A 22,743-nucleotide genomic window follows, 5' to 3' on the forward strand; every position below is an offset into this window, starting at 1 on the left:
CTGCGCTCTCCTTACGCCGTTTGCGTACCTCTCCGCGTTGCGCCGTTTCCGTAGCGCTCCGTCCGCATCAGCCCGTTACGCCGTTTGCGTATCTCCCCGTCCTTCTGCTCTCCCTTACGCCGTTTGCGTATCTCCCCGTCCCTTTACGCCGTTTGCGTATCTCCCCGTCCCTTTACGCCGTTTGCGTCCCCCCCATCCCGTTACTCTGTTTCCGTACCTCTCCATCCCGTTACTCATTTTGCGTATCTCCCCTTACACCTTCTGCGTAATTCCCCATCCCCCTTACGCCTTTTGCGTAACTCCCATCCAGTTACTTCATTTCCGTAACTCCTCATCCTATTACGCCTTTTGCGTATCTCCCCATCCCCTTACGCCATTTGCGTACCTCCTCTCCCCTTTACTCCGCTTGTATGTCTCCCCATCCCGTTACGCCATTTGCGTATCTCCCCATCCCCGTACGCCGTTTGCGTACTTCCTCTCCCCGTTACGCCTTTTGCGTACTCCCTCTCCCCTTTACTCCACTTGCGTAACTCCCCATCCCTGTTACGCCGTTTGCGTATCTCCTCATCCCCTTACGCCGTTTGCGTACCTGCTCTCCCCTTTACTCCACTTACGTACCTCCCCATCCCCTTACGCCTTTTGCGTACCTCCCCATCCATCCCGTTACGCCATTTGCGTATCTCCTCTCCCCTTTACTCCATTGCGTATCTCCCCATCCCGTTACGCCATTTGCGTATCTCCCCATCCATCCCCTTACGCCGTTTCCGTATCTCCCCATCCATCCCCTTACGCCATTTGCGTATCTCCCCATCCCGTTACGCCATTTGCGTATCTCCCCATCCATCCCCTTACGCCATTTGCGTACCTCCCCATCCATCCCCTTACGCCGTTTGCGTACCTCCTCTCCCCTTTACTCCACTTACTTATCTCCCCATCCCCTTACGCCATTTGCGTACCTCCCCATCCATCCCCTTACGCCATTTGCGTACCTCCCCATCCATCCCCTTACGCCATTTGCGTACCTCCCCATCCATCCCCTTACGCCATTTGCGTACCTCCCCATCCATCCCCTTACGCCGTTTGCGTACCTCCCCATCCATCCCCTTACGCCATTTGCGTATCTCCTCTCCCCTTTACTCCATTGCGTATCTCCCCATCCCGTTACGCCATTTGCGTATCTCCCCATCCATCCCCTTACGCCGTTTGCGTATCTCCTCTCCCCTTTACTCCACTTACTTATCTCCCCATCCCGTTACGCTTTTTCCGTATCTCCCCATCCGTCCCCTTACGCCGTTTGCGTATCTCCTCATCCCCTTACGTCGTTTGCGTACCTTCTCTCCCCTTTACTCCACTTACTTATCTCCCCATCCCGTTACGCCGTTTGCGTACCTCCCCATCCATCCCCTTACGCCGTTTGCGTATCTCCTCTCCCCTTTACTCCATTGCGTATCTCCCCATCGCGTTACGCCATTTGCGTACCTCCCCATCCATCCCCTTACGCCATTTGCGTACCTCCCCATCCATCCCGTTACGCCATTTGCGTACCTCCCCATCCATCCCCTTACGCCATTTGCGTACCTCCCCATCCATCCCGTTACGCCATTTGCGTACCTCCCCATCCATCCCGTTACGCCATTTGCGTATCTCCCCATCCATCCCCTTACGCCATTTGCGCATCTCCCCATCCATCCCCTTACGCCGTTTGCGTACCTCCCCATCCCGTTACGCCATTTGCGTACCTCCCCATCCATCCCCTTACGCCGTTTGCGTACCTCCCCATCCCGTTACGCCGTTTGCGTACCTCCCCATCCCGTTACGCTATTTGCGTACCTCCCCATCCATCCCCTTACGCCGTTTCCGTACGACGCCGTCCGGGTTTGCGGGCTGGCGGGGGGGGGGGGGGGGAAAGGAAGAAGGATTGCGGGGGGGGGGGGGGGTTGTGTGTATATGTGAAGAGGGGGGGGGGGGGGGGGGGATGCGGCAGAGCCCCCGGCAGCGCCATGGCCCGGAGGGGCGCGCCCCCCCCCGCCGCGCCCCCCCCGTTGTCCTCCAGCTGGCCGGCGTTGGGGCCGAGGCGCCGCAGCGTTTGGTACATCTACAGGTTAGGGGGGGGGGGAGATATGGGGGGGGGGGGTTTGGGGTGGGGGGGGTGTAGGGTGGGGGGGGGGTTGGGGTTGGGATGAGGGGGGGGTGGGGGATTATTTGGGGGGGGGATTTGGGATGGAGGGGGTGGGGGGGACTTTCGGATGCAGGGGGTGGGGGGGATGGGGGGGGATTTTGGGATGGGGGGGCATTGGGATATAGGGGGTGGGGGGGGACATTGGGATGGGGGGGGGGTTGGGGTTGAGATGGGGGGGCGTTGGGGGGATTATTTGGGGGGTTATAAAGGGGGGGGATTTGGGATGGAGGGGGTGGGGGGGATGGGGGGGGATTTGGGATGTGGGGGGGGCATTGGGATATAGGGGGTGGGGGGGACTTTTTAGGATGGGGGGGCATTGGGATGGAGGGGGTGGGGATTTTGGGATGGGGGGGTTGGGATGGGGGGGTTGGGGGATTATTTGGGGGGTTATAAAGGGGGGGGATTTGGGATGGAGGGGGTGGAGGGGATGGGGGGGGATTTGGGGTGGGGGGGGTGTAGGGTGGGGGGGGGGTTGGGGTTGGGTTGAGGGGGGGGTGGGGGATTATTTGGGGGGGGGATTTGGGATGGAGGGGGTGGGGGGGGCATTGGGATGCAGGGGATGGGGGGGGTTTGGGATGTGGGGGGGAGATATGGGGGGGGATTTGGGGATGGGGGGGGTGGGGGGGGTTGGGGTTGGGATGAGGGGGGGGTGGGGGATTATTTGGGGGGGGGATTTGGGATGGAGGGGCTGGGGGGGGCATTGGGATGCAGGGGGTGGGGGGGATGGGGGGGGATTTGGGATGTGCGGGGGGCATTGGGATATAGGGGGTGGGGGGGACTTTTTGGGATGGGGGGGCATTGGGATGGAGGGGGTGGGGATTTGGGGATGGGGGGCGGTGGGATGGGGGGGGTTTGGGGAATTATAAGGGGGAATGGGGGGGATTTGGGATGGAGGGGGTGGGGGGGCATTGGGATGCAGGGGATGGGGGGGGATTTGGGATGCGGGGGGGGGATTTTGGGATGGGGGGGGTTGGGTTGGGGGGGATTGGGGGATTATTTGGGGGGGGGATATGGGATGGAGGGGGTGGGGGGGACTTTGGGATTCGGGGGGGGACGTTGGGATGGAGAGGGGGGACATTGAGATGGAGAGTTATAGGGGTGGGGGGGGCTTTTGGGATGGGGGGGTGAGGGATTATTTGGGGGGGGGATTTGGGATGGAGGGGGGTTTGGGGTGGGGGAGGGGGGGGTTGGGGGATTATTTGGGGGGTTATAAAGGGGGGGATTTGGGATGGAGGGGGTGGGGGGGCATTGGGATGGAGGGGGGGGGCATTGGGATGCAGGGGGTGGGAGGGATGGGGGGGGATTTGGGATGGGGGGGGTTGGGGTGGGGGGGGGTTGGGGGTTGGGATGGGGGGGGGTGGGGGATTATTTGGGGGGTTATAAAGGGGGGGATTTTGGGATGGAGGGAGTGGGGGGGTGGGAATTTGGGATGGAGGGGGGGGCATTGGGATATAGGGGGTGGGGTGGGACTTTGGGATGCAGGGAGTGGAGGGGATGGGGGGGGATTTGGGATGGGGGGGGGTTTGGGGTTGGGATGGGGGGGGGTGGGGGATTATTTGGGGGGGGGGATTTGGGATGGAGGGGGTGGGGGGGGCATTGGGATGCAGGGGATGGGGGGGGTTTGGGATGGGGGGGAGATATGGGGGGGGGATTTTGGGATAGGGGGGTGGGGGGGGTTGGGGTTTGGATGCGGGGGGGGTTGGGGGATTATTTGGGGGGGGATTTGGGATGGAGGGGGTGGGGGGGACTTTTTGGGATGGGGGGGCATTGGGATGGAGGGGGTGGGGGAGATGGGGGGGATTTGGGATGTGGTGGGGGGATTTTGGGATGGGGGGGGTTGGGATGGGGGGGGGTTTTGGGGGTTGGGGGGGGGTTGGGGGATTATAAGGGGGGTGAGGGGGGGATTTGGGATGGGGGGGGGTTGGGATGGGGGGGGTTTTGGGGTTGGGGGGTTGGGGGGATTATATGGGGGGAGAGGGGGGATTTGGGATGGGGGGGGGATTTTGGGGTGGGGGGGGTTGGGATGGGGGGGTTTTGGGGGTTGGGGGGGGTTTGGGGGATTATAAGGGGGATGGGGGGGGATTTGGGATGGGGGGGGATTTTGGGATGGGGGGGTTGGGATGGGGGGTTTGGGGGGGCTTTTTGGGGTTGGGGGATTATAAGGGGGCTGAGGGGGGATTTGGGATGTGGGGGGGGGCATTGGGATGGAGGGGGGGGAGTTTTTGGGATGGGGGGGCATTGGGATGTAGGGGGTGGGGGCGGACTTTTTGGGATGGAGGGGGGGGCACAGTGATGTGGGGGGGTTATGGGGGGGATATTTGGGTGGGGGGGCACAGTGATTTGGGGGGGATATTTGGGGTGGGGGTTGCAGTGATGTGGGGGGGTTTTGGGGGGGATATTTGGGTGGGGGGCGCAGTGATGTGGGGGGGATATTTGGGTGGGGGGGCGCAGTGATATGGGGGGGTTATGGGGGGGTTATTTGGGTGGGGGGGTGCAGTGATATGGGGGGATATTTGGGTGGGGGGGCGCAGTGATATGGGGGGGTTATGGGGGGGTTATTTGGGTGGGGGGGCGCAGTGATGTGGGGGGGGGTTTGGGTGGGGGGGGCACAGTGATATGGGGGGGTTTTGGGGGGATATTTGGGTGGGGGGGTGCAGTGATATGGGGGGGTTATTTGGGTGGGGGGGCGCAGTGATATGGGGGGGTTATGGGGGGGTTATTTGGGTGGGGGGGCGCAGTGATGTGGGGGGGGGTTTGGGTGGGGGGGGCACAGTGATATGGGGGGGTTTTGGGGGGATATTTGGGTGGGGGGGTGCAGTGATATGGGGGGGTTATTTGGGTGGGGGGGCGCAATGATGTGGGGGGGCATGGGGGGGATATTTGGGTGGGGGGGCGCAGTGATGTGGGGGGGATATTTGGGTGGGGGGGCACAGTGATTTGGGGGGGTTATGGGGGGATATTTGGGTGGGGGGGCGCAGTGATGTGGGGGGGACACGTGTGTGGCACGGGACATATGTGGGGCAGAGGACATGTATGTAACATAGAACATGTATGTAACATAGGACATATATGTAGCACAGGACACGTGTGGGGCACAGGACTTATGTGGGGCAAAGGACATGTATGTAACAAAGGACATGTATGTTACATAGGACATATATGTAGCACAGGACACGTGTGGGGCACGGGACATATGTGGGGCAGAGGACATGTATGTAACATAGGACATGTGTGTAACACAGGACATGTATGTAGCACTGGATACAGGACGTGTGTAACACAGGACACGTATGTAACATAGGACAAGTATGTTGTGTAGGGCAGGTAGCATATATGTAGGTCGACTGTATGTACATGCGTCACGTATGTAGCACGGGACGTTTGTGGGGCAAGGGACATGTGTGTAACACGGGACATGTGTGTAGCACGGGACACATGTGGGGCACGGGACATGTGTGGGGCACAGGACACGTATGTAACATAGGACACGCATGTTGCGTAGGGATGTATGTAGTGTAGGACATGTATGTAGCAAGGGACGTGTGTGGGGTACAGGTCATGTATGTACATAGGACATGTATGTAGTGTAGGACATGTATGTAGTGTAGGACATATATGTAGCAGGGGACGTGTGTGAGGTACAGGACATGTGTGTAACACGGGACATGTATGTAACACAGGACATGTATGTAACACAGGACATGTATGTAGCACAGGATGTGTGTGGGGTACAGGACACGTATGTACATAGGACATGTATGTAGTGTGGGACATGTGTGTAACACAGGACATGTATGTAGCAGGGGACACGTGTGGGGCATGGGATGTGTGAGGCACAGGACATGTATGTAGCACAAGACATTTATGTAAGATAGGACATGTATGTAGCACGGGATGTGTACGGGGTACAGGACACGTATGTAACACGACATGGATGTAGCGTAGGACATGTATGTAGTACGGGAGATGTGAGGGTTACAGGACATGTATGTAACACAGGACATGTATGTAGCGTGGGACATGTATGTAGCACAGGATACGTGCAGGATGCAGGACATGTATGTAACACAGGACATGTATGTAGCATGGGACATGTATGTAGCACAGGACGTGTGCGGGATACAGGTCATGTATGTAACATAGGACATGGATGTAGCGTAGGGCATGTAGGATGTATGTAGGACGTGCATGTAGCTCGGGACGTGTGGGGCACAGGACATGTATGTAACACGGGACATGTGTGTAACACGGGACATGTATGTAGCACAGGATATGTGCGGGGTACAGGACATGTATGTAACGTAGAACATGGATGTAGCGTAGGACACTAGTGTAGAAACACACATGGACTCACATGGACACACGTGACAACATGGGACACGCATGGACTCACATGGGTCACGTATGGACTCACATGAGACACATGTGGACACACGTGACAACATGGGACGCACATGGACTCACATGGGTCACGTATGGACTCTCAAGGGACACACATGGACTCACATGGGACACGCGTGGACTCACATGGGGCACACATGGACACACGTGACAACATGGGACACACATGTAACACACATGGAACACACATGGACACGCATGGACTCACATGGGACACACATGGACTTACATGAGACATACATGGGACACGCATGGACTCACATGGGACACACATGGACTCACATGGGACACACATGGACACACGTGACAACACGGGACACACATGGACTCACTTGGAACACACATGGACACACATGGGACACGCATGGACTCACATGGGACACGCATGGAACACACATGGACTCACTTGGGACACACGTGGACACACGTGGACACACATGGACACACGTGACAACATGGGACACACATGGACTCACATGAGACACACATGGACTCTCATGGGACACACATGGACACACGCGTGACAACATGGGACACATGGACTCACATGGGACGCACATGGACACACGTGACAACATGGGACACGCATGGACTCACATGGGTCACGTATGGACTCACATGAGACACATGTGGACACACGTGACAACATGGGACGCACATGGACTCACATGGGTCACGTATGGACTCTCAAGGGACACACATGGACTCACATGGGACACGCGTGGACTCACATGGGGCACACATGGACACACGTGACAACATGGGACACACATGTAACACACATGGAACACACATGGACACGCATGGACTCACATGGGACACACATGGACTTACATGAGACATACATGGGACACGCATGGACTCACATGGGACACACATGGACTCACATGGGACACACATGGACACACGTGACAACACGGGACACACATGGACTCACTTGGAACACACATGGACACACATGGGACACGCATGGACTCACATGGGACACGCATGGAACACACATGGACTCACTTGGGACACACGTGGACACACGTGGACACACATGGACACACGTGACAACATGGGACACACATGGACTCACATGAGACACACATGGACTCTCATGGGACACACATGGACACACGCGTGACAACATGGGACACATGGACTCACATGGGACGCACATGGACACACGTGACAACATGGGACACGCATGGACTCACATGGGACACGCATGGACTCACATGGGACACACATGGACGCACGTGACAACATGGGACACACATGGACTCGCACATGGGACACACGTGGACACGTGACAACACAGGACACACATGGACACACATGAGACACATGGACACACGTGACAACATGGGACACACATGGACTCACACACGGGACACACGTGACAACACGTGACAACATGTGACACACATGGGACACATGGACTCACATGGACACACATGGACACACGTGACAACACGGGACACACATGGAACACACATGGAACACGCATGGACTCACATGGGACACGTATGGACTCACATGAGACACACATGGACACACGTGACAACATGGGACACACATGGACACACGTGGCAACATAGGATACACATGTAACACACATGTAACACACATGTAACGCACATGTAACACACATGTAACCCACATGTAACCCACATGTAACCCACATGTAACACGCGACACCCTGGAACACGCACAGAACCCACACGTGGACATGGGACACACGCGTGAGGTCACGTGACAGCCTCACACGCGTGTGCGCGCGCGTGACGTCGGTGGCGGCCATTTTTTTTTTGGGGGGGGGCGTGAATTTTTTTGGGGGGTGACCCCCCCCCAATCTGTGGGGTCACGGAGTCACCGCCTGCCCCACATCTGTCTGCCCCCCCCCCCCCCACGTGTCTGTCCCCATGTCTGTCCGTCCCCCCCATGTCTGTCTGTCCCCCCCCACGTCTGTTTGTCCCCCCCCCAATGTCCGTTTGTCCCCCCCCCCACGTCCATCTGTCCCCGCCCACGTCCATCTGTCCCCCCCATATCTGCCCCCCATGTCCATCTGTCCCCGCCCACGTCCATCTGTCCCCCCCATATCTGCCCCCCATGTCCATCTGTCCCCCCCATGTCTGTCTGTCCCCCCCCACGTCTGTTTGTCCCCCCCCAATGTCCGTTTGTCCCCCCCCCCACGTCCATCTGTCCCCCCCCACGTCCATCTGTCCCCCCCATATCTGCCCCCCATGTCCATCCGTCCCCCCCCATGTCTGTCTGTCCCCCCCCATGTCCGTCTGTCCCCCCCCCACGTCCATCTGCCCCCCCCCCACGTCTGTCCCCCCCCATGTCTGTCCGTCCCCCCCCATATCTGCCCCCCCATGTCCGTCTGTCCCCCCCCCACGTCTGTCCGTACCCCTCGTGTCTGTCTGTTCCCCTCCACGTCCGTCTGTCCCCCCCATATCTGCCCCCCCATGTCCGTCTGTCCCCTCCCCCACGTCTGTCTGTCCTCCCGATGTCTGTCTGTCCTCCCCATGTCTGTCCACCCCCCCCACGTCTGTCCACCCCCCCCCATGTCTGTCTGTCTTCCCCATGTCCGTCTGTCCCCCCCATGTCTGTCTGTCCCCCCCATATCCATCTGTCACCCCCCATGTCCATCTGTCCCCCCCCCACGTCTCTCCATACCCCCCATGTCCGTCTGTCCCCCCCATGTCCGTCTGTCCCCCCCCACGTCCATCTGTCCCCCCCCACGTCTCTCCATACCCCCCACGTCCGTCTGTCCCCCCATGTCCATCTGTCCCCCCCCCCGTGTCTCTCCACACCTCCCATGTCCGTCTGTCCCCCCCATGTCCGTCTGTCCCCCCCCACGTCCATCTGTCCCCCCCCCCGTGTCTCTCCACACCCCCCATGTCCATCTGTTTCCCCCCATGTCTGTCTGTCCCCCCCATGTCCGTCTGTCCCCCCCCCCCGTGTCTCTCCACACCCCCCATGTCCGTCTGTCCCCCCCCACGTCTCTCCACACCCCCCATGTCCATCTGTTGCCCCCCATGTCCGTCTGTCCCCCCCCATGTCCGTCCCCGTCCCCCCCCATGTCCGTCTGTCCCCCCCCATGTCCGTCTGTCCCCCCCCGTGTCTGTCTGTCCCTCCTCATACCTGCCCCCCCCACTCCCCCCACCCCCTTCCGCCCCATGTTCATCCATCCCTCCCCGCGTCCGTCTGTCCCCGCCGTGTGTCTCTATACCCCCCCCCCCACTGTCTGTCTGTCCCCCTCCACGTGTCCGTCTGTCCGCCCGTCCGTCCATCTGTCCGTCTGCCCCCCCCCCCCCCCACAGTGATTACATCATTAAGGAGAAGACGGTTCTGCTGCAGAAAAAGGACAACGAGGGATTCGGGTTCGTCCTGAGGGGGGCAAAGGGTGAGTAATTGGGGGGGGGCTTTGGGGGGGGGGGTCTGGGTGGGGGTTGGGGTTCATTTGGGGGGGCTTTGGGGGCTTAGAGGGGGGTTGGGGTTCATTTGGGGGGGTCTGAGTGGGGTTGGGTTTCATTTGGGGGGGCATAGGGGGGATTTGGGGGGGTCTGAATGGGGGTTGGGGTTCATTTGGGGGGGCTTTGGGGGGGTTGGGGTTCATTTGGGGGGGCTTGGGGGGGCTTGGGGGAAGGTCTGGGGGGGGTTGGGGTTCATTTGGGGGGCCTTGGGAGGGTCTGAATGGGGGTTGGTGTTCATTTGGGGGGCTTTGGGGGGCTTTGGGGGGGTCTGAGTGGGGGTTGGGGTTCATTTGGGGGGGCTTTGGGGGGCTTAGGGGGGGTTTGGAGTTCATTTGAGTGGGCTTTGGGAGGGGTTGGGGCTCATTTGGGGGGGCTTGGGGGGCTTTGGGGGGATTTGGGGGGGCCTTGGGAGGGTCTGAATGGGGGTTGGGGTTCATTTGGGGGGCTCAGGGGGGTTTGGGGGGGTCTGAGTGGGGTTTGGGGGGAATTGGGGGGGCTCTGGAGGGTTTGGGGGGGGTCTGGGTGGGGGTTGAGGTTCATTTGGGGGGAGTTGGGGGGGGTCTGGGTGGGGGTTGGGTTTCATTTGGGGGGGGTTGGGGGGTCTGAGTGGGGGTTGGGGTTCATTTGGGGGGGCTTTGGGGGGCTTTGGGGGGGTTTGGGGGAAGGTCTGGGGGGGTTGCGGGGGCTTAGGGGGGGTTGGGGTTCATTTGAGGGGGCTTTGGCGGGGGTTGGGGTTCATTTGGGGGGGCTTGGGGGGGTTTGGGGGGGTCTGAGTGGGGGTTGGGGTTCATTTGGGGGGAAATGGGGGGCTTGGGGGGTCTGAATGGGAGTTGGGGTTCATTTGGGGGGGCTTTGGGGGCTTTGAGGTTCATTTGGGGGGAGTTGGGGGCGTCTGAATGGGGGTTGGGGTTCATTTGGGGGGGGGGTTGGGGGGCTTAGGGGGGGTTGGGGTTCATTTGGGGGGGCTTGGGGGGGTTTGGGGGAAGGTCTGGGGGGGGTTGGGGTTCATTTGGGGGGGCTTTGGGGGGCTTAGGGGGGGTTTGGGGTTCATTTGGGGGGCATAGGGGGGCTTTGGGGGGATTTGGGGGGGCCTTGGGAGGGTCTGAATGGGGGTTGGGGTTCATTTGGGGGGGTTGGGAGGGTTTGGGGGGGTCTGAGTGGGGGTTGGGGTTCATTTGGGGGGGGTTTGAGGTTCATTTGGGGGGGTTGGGGGTTCATTTGGGGGGCTTTGGGGGGCTTAGGGGGGGTCTGGGTGGGGTTGGGGTTCATTTGGTGGGCTTTGGGGGGCTTAGGGGGGGTCTGGGTGGGGTTGGGGTTCATTTGGTGGGGTTTGGGGGCTTTGGGGGGGGTTGGGGTTCATTTGGGGGGGCTTGGGGGGGTCTGGCTGGGGGTTTGGTTCATTTGGGGGGGGTTGGGGGTGTTAGGGGGAGTCTGCGTGGGGGTTGGAGTTAATTTGGGGGGGCTTTGGGGGGCTCAGGGGGGTTGGGGTTCATTTGGGGGGGCTTGGGGGGGCTTGGGGGGGGGTCTGGGGGGGTTTGGGGTTCATTTGGGGGGGGGTTGGGGGGCTTGGGGGGGGGTTGGTGTTCATTTGGGGGGGTTGCGGGTTCTGGGTGGGGGTTGGGGTTCATTTGGGGGGTTTTGGGGGGTTCTGGGGGGGGTTGGTTCATTTGGGGGGCTTTGGGGGGGGTCTGAATGGGGGTTGGGGTTCATTTGGGGGGGTTGGGGGGCTTTGGGGACTTAGGGGGGATTTGGGGTTCAATTGGGGGGGTTTGGGGGGGGTCTGGGTGGGGTTGGGGTTCATTTGGGGGATCTGAGTGGGGTTTGGGTTCATTTGGGGGGGCTTTGGGGGGGTTTGAGGTTTATTTGGAGGGGTTTGGGGGGGGTCTGAGTGGGGGTTGGGGGAATTGGGGGGGCTTGGGGGGGGTTTGGGGGGGTCTGAGTGGGGGTTGGGGTTCATTTGCGGGGGCTTTGGGGGGACTTCGGGGGGGTTTGGGGTTCATTGGGGGGGGGCGTGGGGGGCTTTGAGGGGGGTTGGGGTTCATTTGGGGGGGTTGTGGGGGGCTAAGGGATTTGGGGGGGGTCTGAATGGGGGTTGGGGTTCATTGGGGGGGGCTTTGGGGGGGTCTTTGGGGGGATTCTATGGTTCACATGAGGGGATTTGGGGGGGGGGTCTGGGGGTCCCTGTGGATCCCATGGGGGGGGTTGGGGGGTCCTTAGGGTTTTTGGGGGGGGGTCTTGGGGGGCTCTTGGGGGTCTGGGGGTTTCTGTGGATCACATGGGGGGATTTGGGGGGGGTCTGGGGGGTCTTGGGGGTCCCTGTGGATCCCATGGAGGGGGGTTGGGGGGTCCTTAGGGTTTTTGGGGGGGGGGCCTTGGGGGGCTCTTGGGGGTCTGGGGGTCCTTGTGGATCCCATGGGGGGGGTTGGGGGGTCCTTAGGGTTTTTGGGGGGGGGTCTTGGGGGGACTCTATGGATCACATGGGGGGATTTGGGGGGGGGGGGTCTTGGGGGTCTGGGGGTCCTTGTGAATCAGATGGGGGGATTTGGGGGGGGTCTGGGGGGTCCTCGTGGATCCCATGGGGGGGGGGGGGGGGGATTGGGGCGGAATGGGGGTCTGGGGGTCCTTGTGAATCAGATGGGGGGATTTGGGGGGGGTCTGAGGGTCCTTGTGGATCCCATGGGGGGGGTTGGGGGGTCCTTAGGGTTTTTGGGGGGGGTCTTGGGGGGCTCTTGGGGGTCTGGGGGTCCCTGTGGATCACATGGGGGGATTTGGGGGGGGTCTCGGGGTCCCTATGGATCACATGGGGGGGGTTGGGGGGTCCTTAGGGTTTTTGGGGGGGGGGGTCTTGGGGGGCTTTTGGGGGTCTGGGGGTCCCTGTGGATCACATGGGGGGATTTGGGGGGGGGGTCTTGGGGTCTGGGGGTCACTGTGGATCCCATGGGGGGGGTTGGGGGGTCCTTAGGGTTTTTGGGGGGGGGGTCTTGGGGGGCTTTTGGGGGTCTGGGGGTCCCTATGGATGACATGGGGGGATTTGGGGGGGGGTCTTGGGGTCTGGGCGTTCCTATGGATCACATGGGGGGATTTGGGGGGGGTCTGGGGGTCCCTGTGGATCCCATGGGGGGCGTTGGGGGGTCCTTAGGGTTTTTGGGGGGGGTCTTGGGGGGACTCTATGGATCACATGGGGGGATTTGGGCGGGGGGGGGGGGTCTTGGGGGTCTGGGGGTCCTTGTGAATCAGATGGGGGGATTTGGGGGGGGTCCTTGGGGGTCCTCGTGGATCCCATGTGGGGGGGGGGGGATTGGGTGGGATTGGGGGTCTGGGGGTCCTTGTGAATCAGATGGGGGGATTTGGGGGGGGTCTGGGGGTCCCTGTGGATCCCATGGAGGGGGGTTGGGGGGTCCTTAGGGTTTTTGGGGGGGGGTCTTGGGGGGACTCTATGGATCACATGGGGGGATTTGGGGGGGGGTCTTGGGGGTCTGGGGGTCCCTGTGGATCCCATGGGGGGGGGTTGGGGGTCCTTAGGGTTTTTGGGGGGGGGTCTTGGGGGGACTCTATGGATCACATGGGGGGATTTGGGGGGGGGTCTTGGGGGACTCTTGGGGGTCTGGGGGTCCCTATGGATCACATGGGGGGATTTGGGGGGGGGTCTTGGGGTCTGGGGGTCCCTGTGGATCCCATGGGGGGGGTTGGGTGGTCCTTAGGGTTTTTGGGGGGGGGGGTGTCTTGGGGGGCACTTGGGGGTCTGGGGGTCTATGTGGATCACATGGGGGGATTTGAGGGGGGGTCTTGGGGGTCTGGGGGTCCCTGTGGATCCCATCGGGGAATTTGGGGGGGGGGTCTGGGGGTCCCTGTGGATCACATGGGGGGGTTGGGGGGTCCTTAGGGTTTTTGGGGGGGGGGTCTTGGGGGGCTCTTGGGGGTCTGGGGGTCCCTGTGGATCACATGGGGGGGGTTGGGGGTCCTTAGGGTTTTTGGGGGGGGGTCTTGGGGGGACTCTATGGATCACATGGGGAGATTTGGGGGGGGTCTGGGGGTCCTTTTGAATCAGATGGGGGGATTTGGGGGGGGTCTGGGGGGTCCTCGTGGATCCCATGGGGGGGGGGGGATTTGGGGGGCTTGGGGGCAACCCCCCCCCCCCCCCCAACCACCCTGTTGCCCCCCCCCCAACAGCGCAGACCCCCATTGAGGAGTTCACACCGACGCCGGCCTTCCCTGCCCTGCAGTACCTGGAGTCCGTGGATGAGGGGGGGGTGGCCTGGAGGGCCGGGCTGAGGATGGGGGACTTCCTCATCGAGGTGAGTGTGCAAGGAGTGTGCGAGGGGCGTGCGAGGGTGTGTAAGAGTGGCTGTGAATGTGTACGTGTGCCTGAGGGGGTGCAGGAGGTGAGTCGGGCTGATGCAGGGGGGCTGCCTCATCGGGGTGAGTGTGCAAGGAGTGTGTGAGGGGTGTGTGCAGGTGTGCAAGCGTGTGCAAGAGTGAGTGTGAGTGTGTAAGATTGGTCGTGAATGTGTATGTGTGCCTGAGGGGGTGCAGGAGGTGAGTCGGGCTGATGCAGGGGGGCTGCCTCATCGGGGTGAGTGTGCAAGGAGTGTGCAGGGGGTGTGTGAGGGTGTGCAAGAGTGAGCGTGAGTGTGTAAGAGTGGCTGTGAATGTGTATGTGTGCCTGCGGGGGTGCAGGAGGTGAGTCGGGCTGATGCAGGGGGGCTTCTTCATCGAGGTGAATGTGCAAGGAGTGTGCGAGGGGTCTGTGCGGGTGTGCAAGCGTGTGCAAGAGTGAGTGTGAGTGTGTAAGAGTGGCTGTGAATGTGTACGTGTGCCTGAGGGGGTGCTGGAGGTGAGTCGGGCTGATGCAGGGGGGCTGCCTCATTGAGGTGAGTGTGCAAGGAGTGTGCAGGGGGTGTGTGCGGGTGTGCAAGTGTGTGCAAGAGTGAGTGTGATTGTGTAAGAGTGGCCGTGAATGTGTATGTGTGCCTGAGGGGGAGCACAAGTGTGAGTCTGACTGCTGCAGGGGGAGTCCTCATTGAGGTGAGTGTGCAATGAGTGTGCGAGGGGTGTGTGAACGGCTTGCAAGGGTGTGCAAAAGTGGGTGTGAGTGGGTACGTGTGCCTGGCGGGTGCAGTAGTGTGAGTCTGATTGCTTCAGGAGGGTGTCCGCATTGAGGTGAGTGTGCAAGGAGCATGCGAGGGGCGTGCAAGGGTGTGCAAGAGTGGGTTTGAGTGTGGAAGAAAGGATGTGAATGTGTATGCGTGCCTGAGAGGGTGCCGTAGTGTGAGTCTGACTGCTGCAGGGGTGCGTCCTCATCTAGGTGAGTGTGCAAGGGGCATGTGAGAGTGTGCAAGGTGTGCAAGTGTGGGTATGAGTGTGTAAGAGTGGGTGTGAGAGGGCATGTGTGCCTGGGAGGGCACTCCCCCTCTCCTGCCCCCCCCTCAAATCCTGACCCCTCCCCACACATCCATATTGGGAGGGGGGTGTGGGGGGCGGGGGGCTGTTTGTGTGTTGGTGCCCCATTTGCACACGCGTGTGCAAGCACCAGCAAGGCATCCACATGCCAGCCTTCCTCCACCCCCATGCCCCCTCCTTCCCCCTCCAAATTGCGACCCCTCCCCACACATCCATATTGGGGGGGTTGGGGGGTGTTTGTGTGGAGGTGTTTGTGTGCTTGTGCCCCATTTGCACACGCGTGTGCAAGTACCCGCCGACCATCCACGTGCTGACTCTCCTCTCCCCCCCTCCAAAATCTCGACCCCTCCCCACTCATCCATATTGGGGAGGGGGAGGGATTGGGGGGGTGTTAGTGTGCTTGTGCCCCATTTGCACACGCGTGTGCGAACACCAGCAGTGCATCCACATGCCGGCCTTCCTCCCCCCCCATGCCCCCTCCTTCCCCCTCCAAATCGTGACCCCTCCCCACACATCCATATTGGGGGGTGGGGGTGTGTGGGGGGGTGTTTGTGTGCTTGTGCCCCATTTGCACACGCGTGTGCAAGCGCCAGCAGAGCATCCACGACCCAACCCTCCTCCCCCTATTCCCCCCATCCCCCTCTCCAAAATCTCGACCCCTCCCCACACATCCATATTGGGGAGGGGGGGGGATTGGGGGGGTGTTTGTGTGTTGGTGCCCCATTTGCACACGCGTGTGCAAGCGCCAGCAGAGCATCCACGACCCAACCCTCCTCCCCCTATTCCCCCCATCCCCCTCTCCAAAATCTCGACCCCTCCCCACACATCCATATTGGGGAGGGGGGGGGATTGGGGGGGTGTTTGTGTGTTGGTGCCCCATTTGCACACGCGTGTGCAAGTACCCGCCGACCATCCACGTGCTGACTCTGCTCTCCCCCCTCCAAAATCTCGACCCCTCCCCACACATCCATATTGGGGAGAGGGGAGGGGATTGGGGGGGGGGGATGTGTTTGCGCACTTGTGCCCCGTTTGCACACGCGCGTGCCCGCAGGTGAACGGTCAGAACGTGGTGAAGGTGGGGCACAGGCAGGTGGTGAACATGATCCGCCAGGGGGGGAACAGCCTCCTGCTCAAAGTCGTCATGGTCACCAGGCACCCCGAGCCCCCCCCCACCGAGGGGCATCGAAGGAGGGGTACGTGGGGGGGGGGGGGGCACCCCAAATCGGGGGGGGGGGACGGGGGGGGGAAGACCCCAAATTGTGTGGGGGGGGGGGGCTCCAAATTTGGGGGGGGAAGACCCGAAATTTGGGGGGAGATGGGAGTGGGGGGCACCAAATTTGGGGGGGAGGGGGGCACCAAATTTGGGGACAGTAGGGGGTAAGGGGGGAGGGGGGAGGGGGGGGGACGACCCCAAATTTGGGGACGGGGGGGGAAGGGGGGGAGACCAAATTTGGGGGGGGGGCTCCAAATTTGGGGGGGGAAGACCCCAAATTTGGGGGAGATGGGAGAGGGGGGCACCAAATTTGGGGACATGGGGGGGGAAGGGGGGGCGGGGGGGGAGCACCCCCAAATCGGGGGGGGATGGGGGGGCACTAAACTTAGGGAAGGGGGGGGGAGACCCCAAATCGGGGGGGGGTGTGGGGGGGGGAAGACCCCAAATTTGGGGGGGGGGGCTCCAAATTTGGGGGGGAAGACCCGAAATTTGGGGGGAGATGGGAGACCCCCAATGGGGGGGGGACGATGACACCAAAAGGGGGGGGGGCACCAAATTTGGGGGGGGGACAGACTGCAAATTTGGGGACAGTGGGGGGGGAGGGGGGAGGGGGGGCACCCCAAATCGGGGGGGGGGGGAAGACCCCAAATTTGGGGGGGGGGGAATTTGAGGGGGGGCACCAAATTTGGGGAAGGGGGGATGACACCGAAGTGGGGGTGGGACGACCCCAAATTTGGGGACGGGGGGGAGTGGGGGGGGGCACTAAACTTAGGGAAGGGGGGGGGAGACCCCAAATCGGGGAGGGGTTTGGGGGGGGGAAGACCCCAAATTTGGGGGGGGGGGCTCCAAATTTGGGGGGGGAAGACCCGAAATTTGGGGGGAGATGGGAGAGGGGGGCACCAAATTTGGGGGGGAGGGGGGACACCAAATTTGGGGAAGGGGGGGACGACCCCAAATTTGGGGGGGGGAGGGGGAGGGGGGGCACCAAATTTGGGGAAGGGGGGGCACCAAATTTGGGGGGGGGAGGGGGGGGACCAAATTTGGGGGGGGGAGGGGGGGGACCAAATTTGGGGAAGGGGGGAGACCAAATTTGGGGGGGGGGGGGGGACTAAATTTGGGGAAGGGGGGGCACCAAATTTGGGGGGGGGGGCGGACTCCAAATTTGGGAACGGGGGGCGAGGGGGGGACACCCCAAATCGGGGGTGGAGGGGAAGACCCCAAATTTGGGGATGGGGGGGAGGGGGGGCACCAAATTTGGGGACAGTGGGGGTGAAGGGGGGAGGGGTGAGGGGGGGGCACCCCAAATCGGGGGGGGGGAAGACCCCAAATTTGGGGGGGGCTCCAAATTTGGGGACGGGGGTTGGGGGGGGGCACTAAGCTTAGGGAAGGGGGGGGGGAGACCCCAAATCGGGGGGGGGGGGAAGACCCCAAATTTGGGGGGAGATGGGAGAGGGGGGCACCAAATTTGGGGACAGTGGGGGGAAGAGGGGAGGGGAGAGGGGGGGGACGACCCCAAATTTGGGGGGGGGGGGGATGGGGGGGCACCAAATTTGGGGAGGGGGGATGACACCGAAGTGGGTGGGGACCCCAAATTTGGGGATGGGGGGGAGGGGGGGCACCAAATTTGGGGACAGTGGGGGGGAAGGGGGGGGCGGGGTGGAGCACCCCCAAATCGGGGGGGGGGATGGGGGGGGGAAGACCCCAAATTGGGGGGGGGGGGGCTCCAAATTTGGGGGGAGAAGACCCGAAATTTGGGGGGAGATGGGAGAGGGGGGCACCAAATTTGGGGGGGGGGACTCCAAATTCGGGGATGGGGAGGAGGGGGAGGGGAGACCCCAGAAAGGGGGGGGCACCAAATTTTGGGGGGGGGGGACGACCCTAAATTTGGGCGGGGGAGGACTACGAATTTGGGGACGGGGGGGGGGGGGGCACCCCAAATCGGGGGGGGGGGAAGATCCCAAATTTGGGGATGGGGGGGGGGGGGGCACCAAATTTGGGGGGGGGCGGACTCCAAATTTGGGGACAGTGGGGGGGAAGGGGGGGGGGATGGGAGGGGGGGGCACCAAATCTGGGGGGGGGACACCTCAAATTTGGGGGGGGTGAGGGAGGGTCCTCAAATTGGGGGGGGGGGGGGGAAGGAGGGGGGGCCCAAATTGGGGGGGGCAAAAGGGGGGGGGCGAGGGGGGTTCCACAAATTTGGCGGGGGGCTGGCCGCCAAATTGGGGGGGGGCGAAAAGGGGGGGGCGAGATGGGGGGTCCCAAAATTGGGGGGGGCAAAAGGGGGGGGCGAGGGGGGGGTCCCCAAATTGGGGGGGGGCGTGAGGGGGGGGTCCCAAAATTGGGGGGGGGCAAAAGGGGGGGTGAGAGGGGGGTCCCCAAATTGGGGGGGGGAAGGAGGGGGGCCCAGATTGGGGGGGGCAAAAGGTGGGGGGGTCCCCAAATTGGGGGGGGAAAAGGGGGGGCCGAGGGGGGGGGGGCCCAAATTGGGGGGGGGGGCAAAAAGGGGGGGGCAAAAAGTTGGGGCCGAGGGGGGGGTCCTCAAATTGGGGGGGGGTCCTCAAACTGGGGGGAGAAAGGAGGGGGGGTCCCCAAATTGGGGGGGGGCAAAGGGGGGGGCGAGGGAGGGTCCTCAAATTGGGGGGGGGGGCAAAAGGGGGGGGGAAAGGAGGGGTGTCCCCAAATTGGGGGGGGGGAAAGGTGGGGGGCCCCCAAATTGGGGGGGGGCAAAAGGGGGGGGGGCGAGGGGTGGGTCCTCAAATTTGGGGGGGGAGGAAGGAGGGGGGGGGGGCGAGAGGGGGGGGTCCCCAAATTGGGGGGGGGGCAAAAGGGGGGGGCGAGGGGGGGGTCCCCAAATTGGGGAGGGGCCCAAATTGGGGGGGGGGCAAAAGGGGGGGGGGCGAGGGGGGGTCCTCAAATTGGGGGGAGCAAAAGGTGGGGGGGTCCCCAAATCGGGGTGGGGGTAAGGAGGGGGGGCCTAAATTTTGGGGGGGGCAAAAGGGGGGGTCCCCAAATTGGGGTGGGGGTAAGGAGGGGGGGCCAAAATTGGGGGGGGGGGCAAAAGGGGGGGTCCCCAAATTGGGGGGGGGCAAAAAGGGGGTGGCAAAAGGGGGGGCCGAGGGGGGGGTCCTCAAATTGGGGGGGGGGAAAGGTGGGGGGCTCCCCAAATTGGGGGGGGCGAGAGGGGGGGGGCAAAAGGGGGGGGGGCGAGGGGGGGGTCCTCAAATTTGGGGGGGGGCAAAAGGGGGGGGGGCGAGGGGGGGGACAAAGTGGGTGCCCAAATTGGGGAGGGGGGGGGGGGGTCGGGAGGGGGCGGTGAATTAATTGTAGGGTTTACGTGGGGGGGGTCTCTAATTTTTGTGTCCCCCCCCCCCCAAATTTTCAGCAGCCCCCCCCCAACCGAGGCGTCTTCCGGCCCCCGCCATCTCCCTGCGCTCCAAGTCCATGACCTCAGAGCTGGAGGAAATGGGTGAGGGGGGGGGCAAATTTTTTTTTGGGGGGGGGGGGCAAATTGGGGGACGGGGGGGCAAATTTTTTTTGGGGGGGGGTGGGGTTTGAGGAGGGGGGGGGATTGGCGGGGGTTTGGGGGGGATTTGGGGGGGGATTTAGGGGTGAGGGGGAGGATTTGGGGGGGGCAAATTTGGGGGGGGGGGCAGATTGGGGGGGGCAAAATGGGGGTGGGCAAATTTGGGGAGGGGATTTGAGGGGGGGGCTTGGCAGGGGTTTGGGGGGGGAGAAAAGGGGATGGGGGGGGATTTGGGGGGGGATTTAGGGGGTGAGGGGGGGGAAATTGGGGGGGGGCAAATTTTGGGGGGGGGCTTCAAGGTGGGGGGGGGCCTGGAAGGGATTTTGGGGGGGAGAAAAGGGGATGGGGGGGTTGGGGGGGGAGTTTAGTGGGGGCAAATTGGGGGGGAGCAAATTTTGGGGGGGGGCTTCGAGGTGAGGGGGGGCTTGGAAGGGGTTTGGGGGGGAGAAAAGGGGATGGGGGGGGATTTGGGGGGGGGGATTTAAGGGGTGGGGGGGTGAAGGGGGGCGAGGCAAATTTGGGGGGGGGCAAACTTGGGGGGTGGGGGGCAAATTTTTTTGGGGGGGGTGGGGTTTGAGGAGGGGGGGGGATTGGCGGGGGTTTGGGGGGGATTTGGGGGGGGATTTAGGGGTGAGGGGGAGGATTTGGGGGGGGCAAATTTGGGGGGGGGCAGATTGGGGGGGGCAAATTGGGGGTTTAAGGGGTGGGGGGGCAAATTTTGGGGTGGGGGCTTCGAGGGTGGGGGGGGTTGGGGAGGATTTGGGGGGGGGATTTAGGGGGGTCAAATTTGGGGGGGGGGCAGATTGGGGGGGGTCAAATGTGGGGGGGGGCAAATTTGGGGGGGGGATTTGAGGGGGGGGGCTTGGCAGGGGTTTGGGGGGGGAGAAAAGGGGATGGGGGGGATTTGGGGGGGGATTTAGGGGTGAGGGGGGGGATTTTTGGGGGGGGGGCAAATTTTGGGGGGGGGCTTCAAGGTGGGGGGGGGCCTGGAAGGGATTTTGTGGGGGAGAAAAGGGGATGGGGGGGGATTTGGGGGGGGATTTAGGGGGTGGGGGGGCAAATTTTGGGGTGGGGGCTTCGAGGGTGGGGGGAGTTGGGGAGGATTTGGGGGGAGGATTTAGGGGGGGCAAATTTGGGGGGGGGGCGGATTGGGGGGGGCAAAATGGGGGGGGGCAAATTTTGGGGGGGGGGATTTGAGGGGGGGGCTTGGCAGGGGTTTGGGGGGGAGAAAAGGGGATGGAGGGGATTTAGGGGGGGATTTGGGGGGGGGATTTAGGGGGTGGGGGGGGGCAAATTTTTTGGGGGGGGGCAAATTTTTTTGGGGGGGTGTGGTTTGAGGGGGGGGGATTGGCGGGGGTTTGGGGGGGGAGAAAAGGGGATGGGGGGGATTTAGGGGGTGGGGGGGGGCAAATTTGGGGGGGGGGCAAATTTTGGGGGGGGGCTTCAAGGTGGGGGGGGGCTGGAGGGGATTTTGGGGGGGAGAAAAGAGGATGAGGGGGATTTGGGGGGGGGATTTAAGGGGTGGGGGGGCAAATTTTGGGGTGGGGGCTTCGAGGGTGGGGGGGGTTGGGGGGGATTTGGGGAGGGGGGCAAATTTTGGGGGGGGGCTTCAAGGTGGGGGGGGGCCTGGAAGGGATTTTGGGGGGGAGAAAAGTGGATGGGGGGGATTTGGGGGGGGGGTTTAAGGGGTGGGGGGGCAAATTTTGGGGTGGGGGCTTCGAGGGTGGGGGGGGTTGGGGAGGATTTCGGGGGGGGGATTTAGGGAGTCGGGGGGGGCAAATTTTGGGGGGGGGCTTCAAGGTGGGGGGGGCCTGGAAGGGATTTTGGGGGGGAGAAAAGGGGATGGGGGGGATTTGGGGGGAGGCAGATTTTGGGGGGGGGGCTTCGAGGGGGGGCCGTTAGGAGCGGGGGGGTCTGGGGGTGATTTTGGGGGGGGGGAGTTTTGGGGGGGGGGCTTTGAGGAGGGGGGGTTGGGGGGTGGGGGGGTCTGGGGGGATTTGGGGGGGAGAAAAGGGTTTGGGGGGGGTTGGGGAGGGGATTTAAGGGGTGGGGGGGCAAATTTTGGGGTGGGGGCTTCGAGGTGGGGGGGGGTTGGGCGGAGATGCGAGCACTGCTGACATCTGACCTTTGACCTTTGCCCCCCCCTCCCCAAAATCGACGGCGCAGTGGAGAAGGGTGAGTGGGGAAGAGGAGGGGGGGAGGGGGGGCGCACCCAATTCTGGGTGGGGGGGCTCATATTTGGACCCCCCTGTGACCTTTGACCCCTCCGTGACCCCTAAAGGTCATTCCCCCTTCCCCCACCCCCACAATGGTTCCCCCCTCCTTCTGAGCTCCTATGACCCCGTGACCTATGACCTCCCCGTGACCTTTTGACCCCACAGTGATCTATGACCCCCCCCGTGACCTATGACCCCTCCCTGCGACCTATGACCCCCTTGTGACCCTTAAACTTCGACCCCCCACACCTCACCGGAAGCCCCCAGGTGACCTATGACCCCGTGACCTATGACCTCCCTGTGACCTCATGACCCACAGTGACCTCCGACCCCACGACCTCTAG

General features: G+C 62.6%; 1 protein-coding gene across 1 annotated transcript in view; it reads left to right on the plus strand.

Moving 5' to 3' along the window:
* Positions 1-22,743, plus strand: part of SHANK1 (SH3 and multiple ankyrin repeat domains 1) — a gene marked incomplete at its 5' end in the record, with an annotated part of 142,119 nt that overhangs the window by 77,844 nt on the left and 41,532 nt on the right. The window contains 5 exons of the mRNA XM_090127546.1: positions 9,895-9,977; positions 14,218-14,342; positions 16,499-16,640; positions 20,046-20,126; positions 22,350-22,405. Of these exons, the coding sequence (XP_089983672.1) occupies positions 9,895-9,977; positions 14,218-14,342; positions 16,499-16,640; positions 20,046-20,126; positions 22,350-22,405 (487 nt within the window). The remainder of the gene's footprint in view (positions 1-9,894; positions 9,978-14,217; positions 14,343-16,498; positions 16,641-20,045; positions 20,127-22,349; positions 22,406-22,743) is intronic.

This window comes from Phasianus colchicus, chromosome 31 (genome assembly GCF_987193195.1).
Source record: "Phasianus colchicus chromosome 31, bPhaCol1.hap1.1, whole genome shotgun sequence".
NCBI lineage: Eukaryota > Metazoa > Chordata > Aves > Galliformes > Phasianidae > Phasianus > Phasianus colchicus.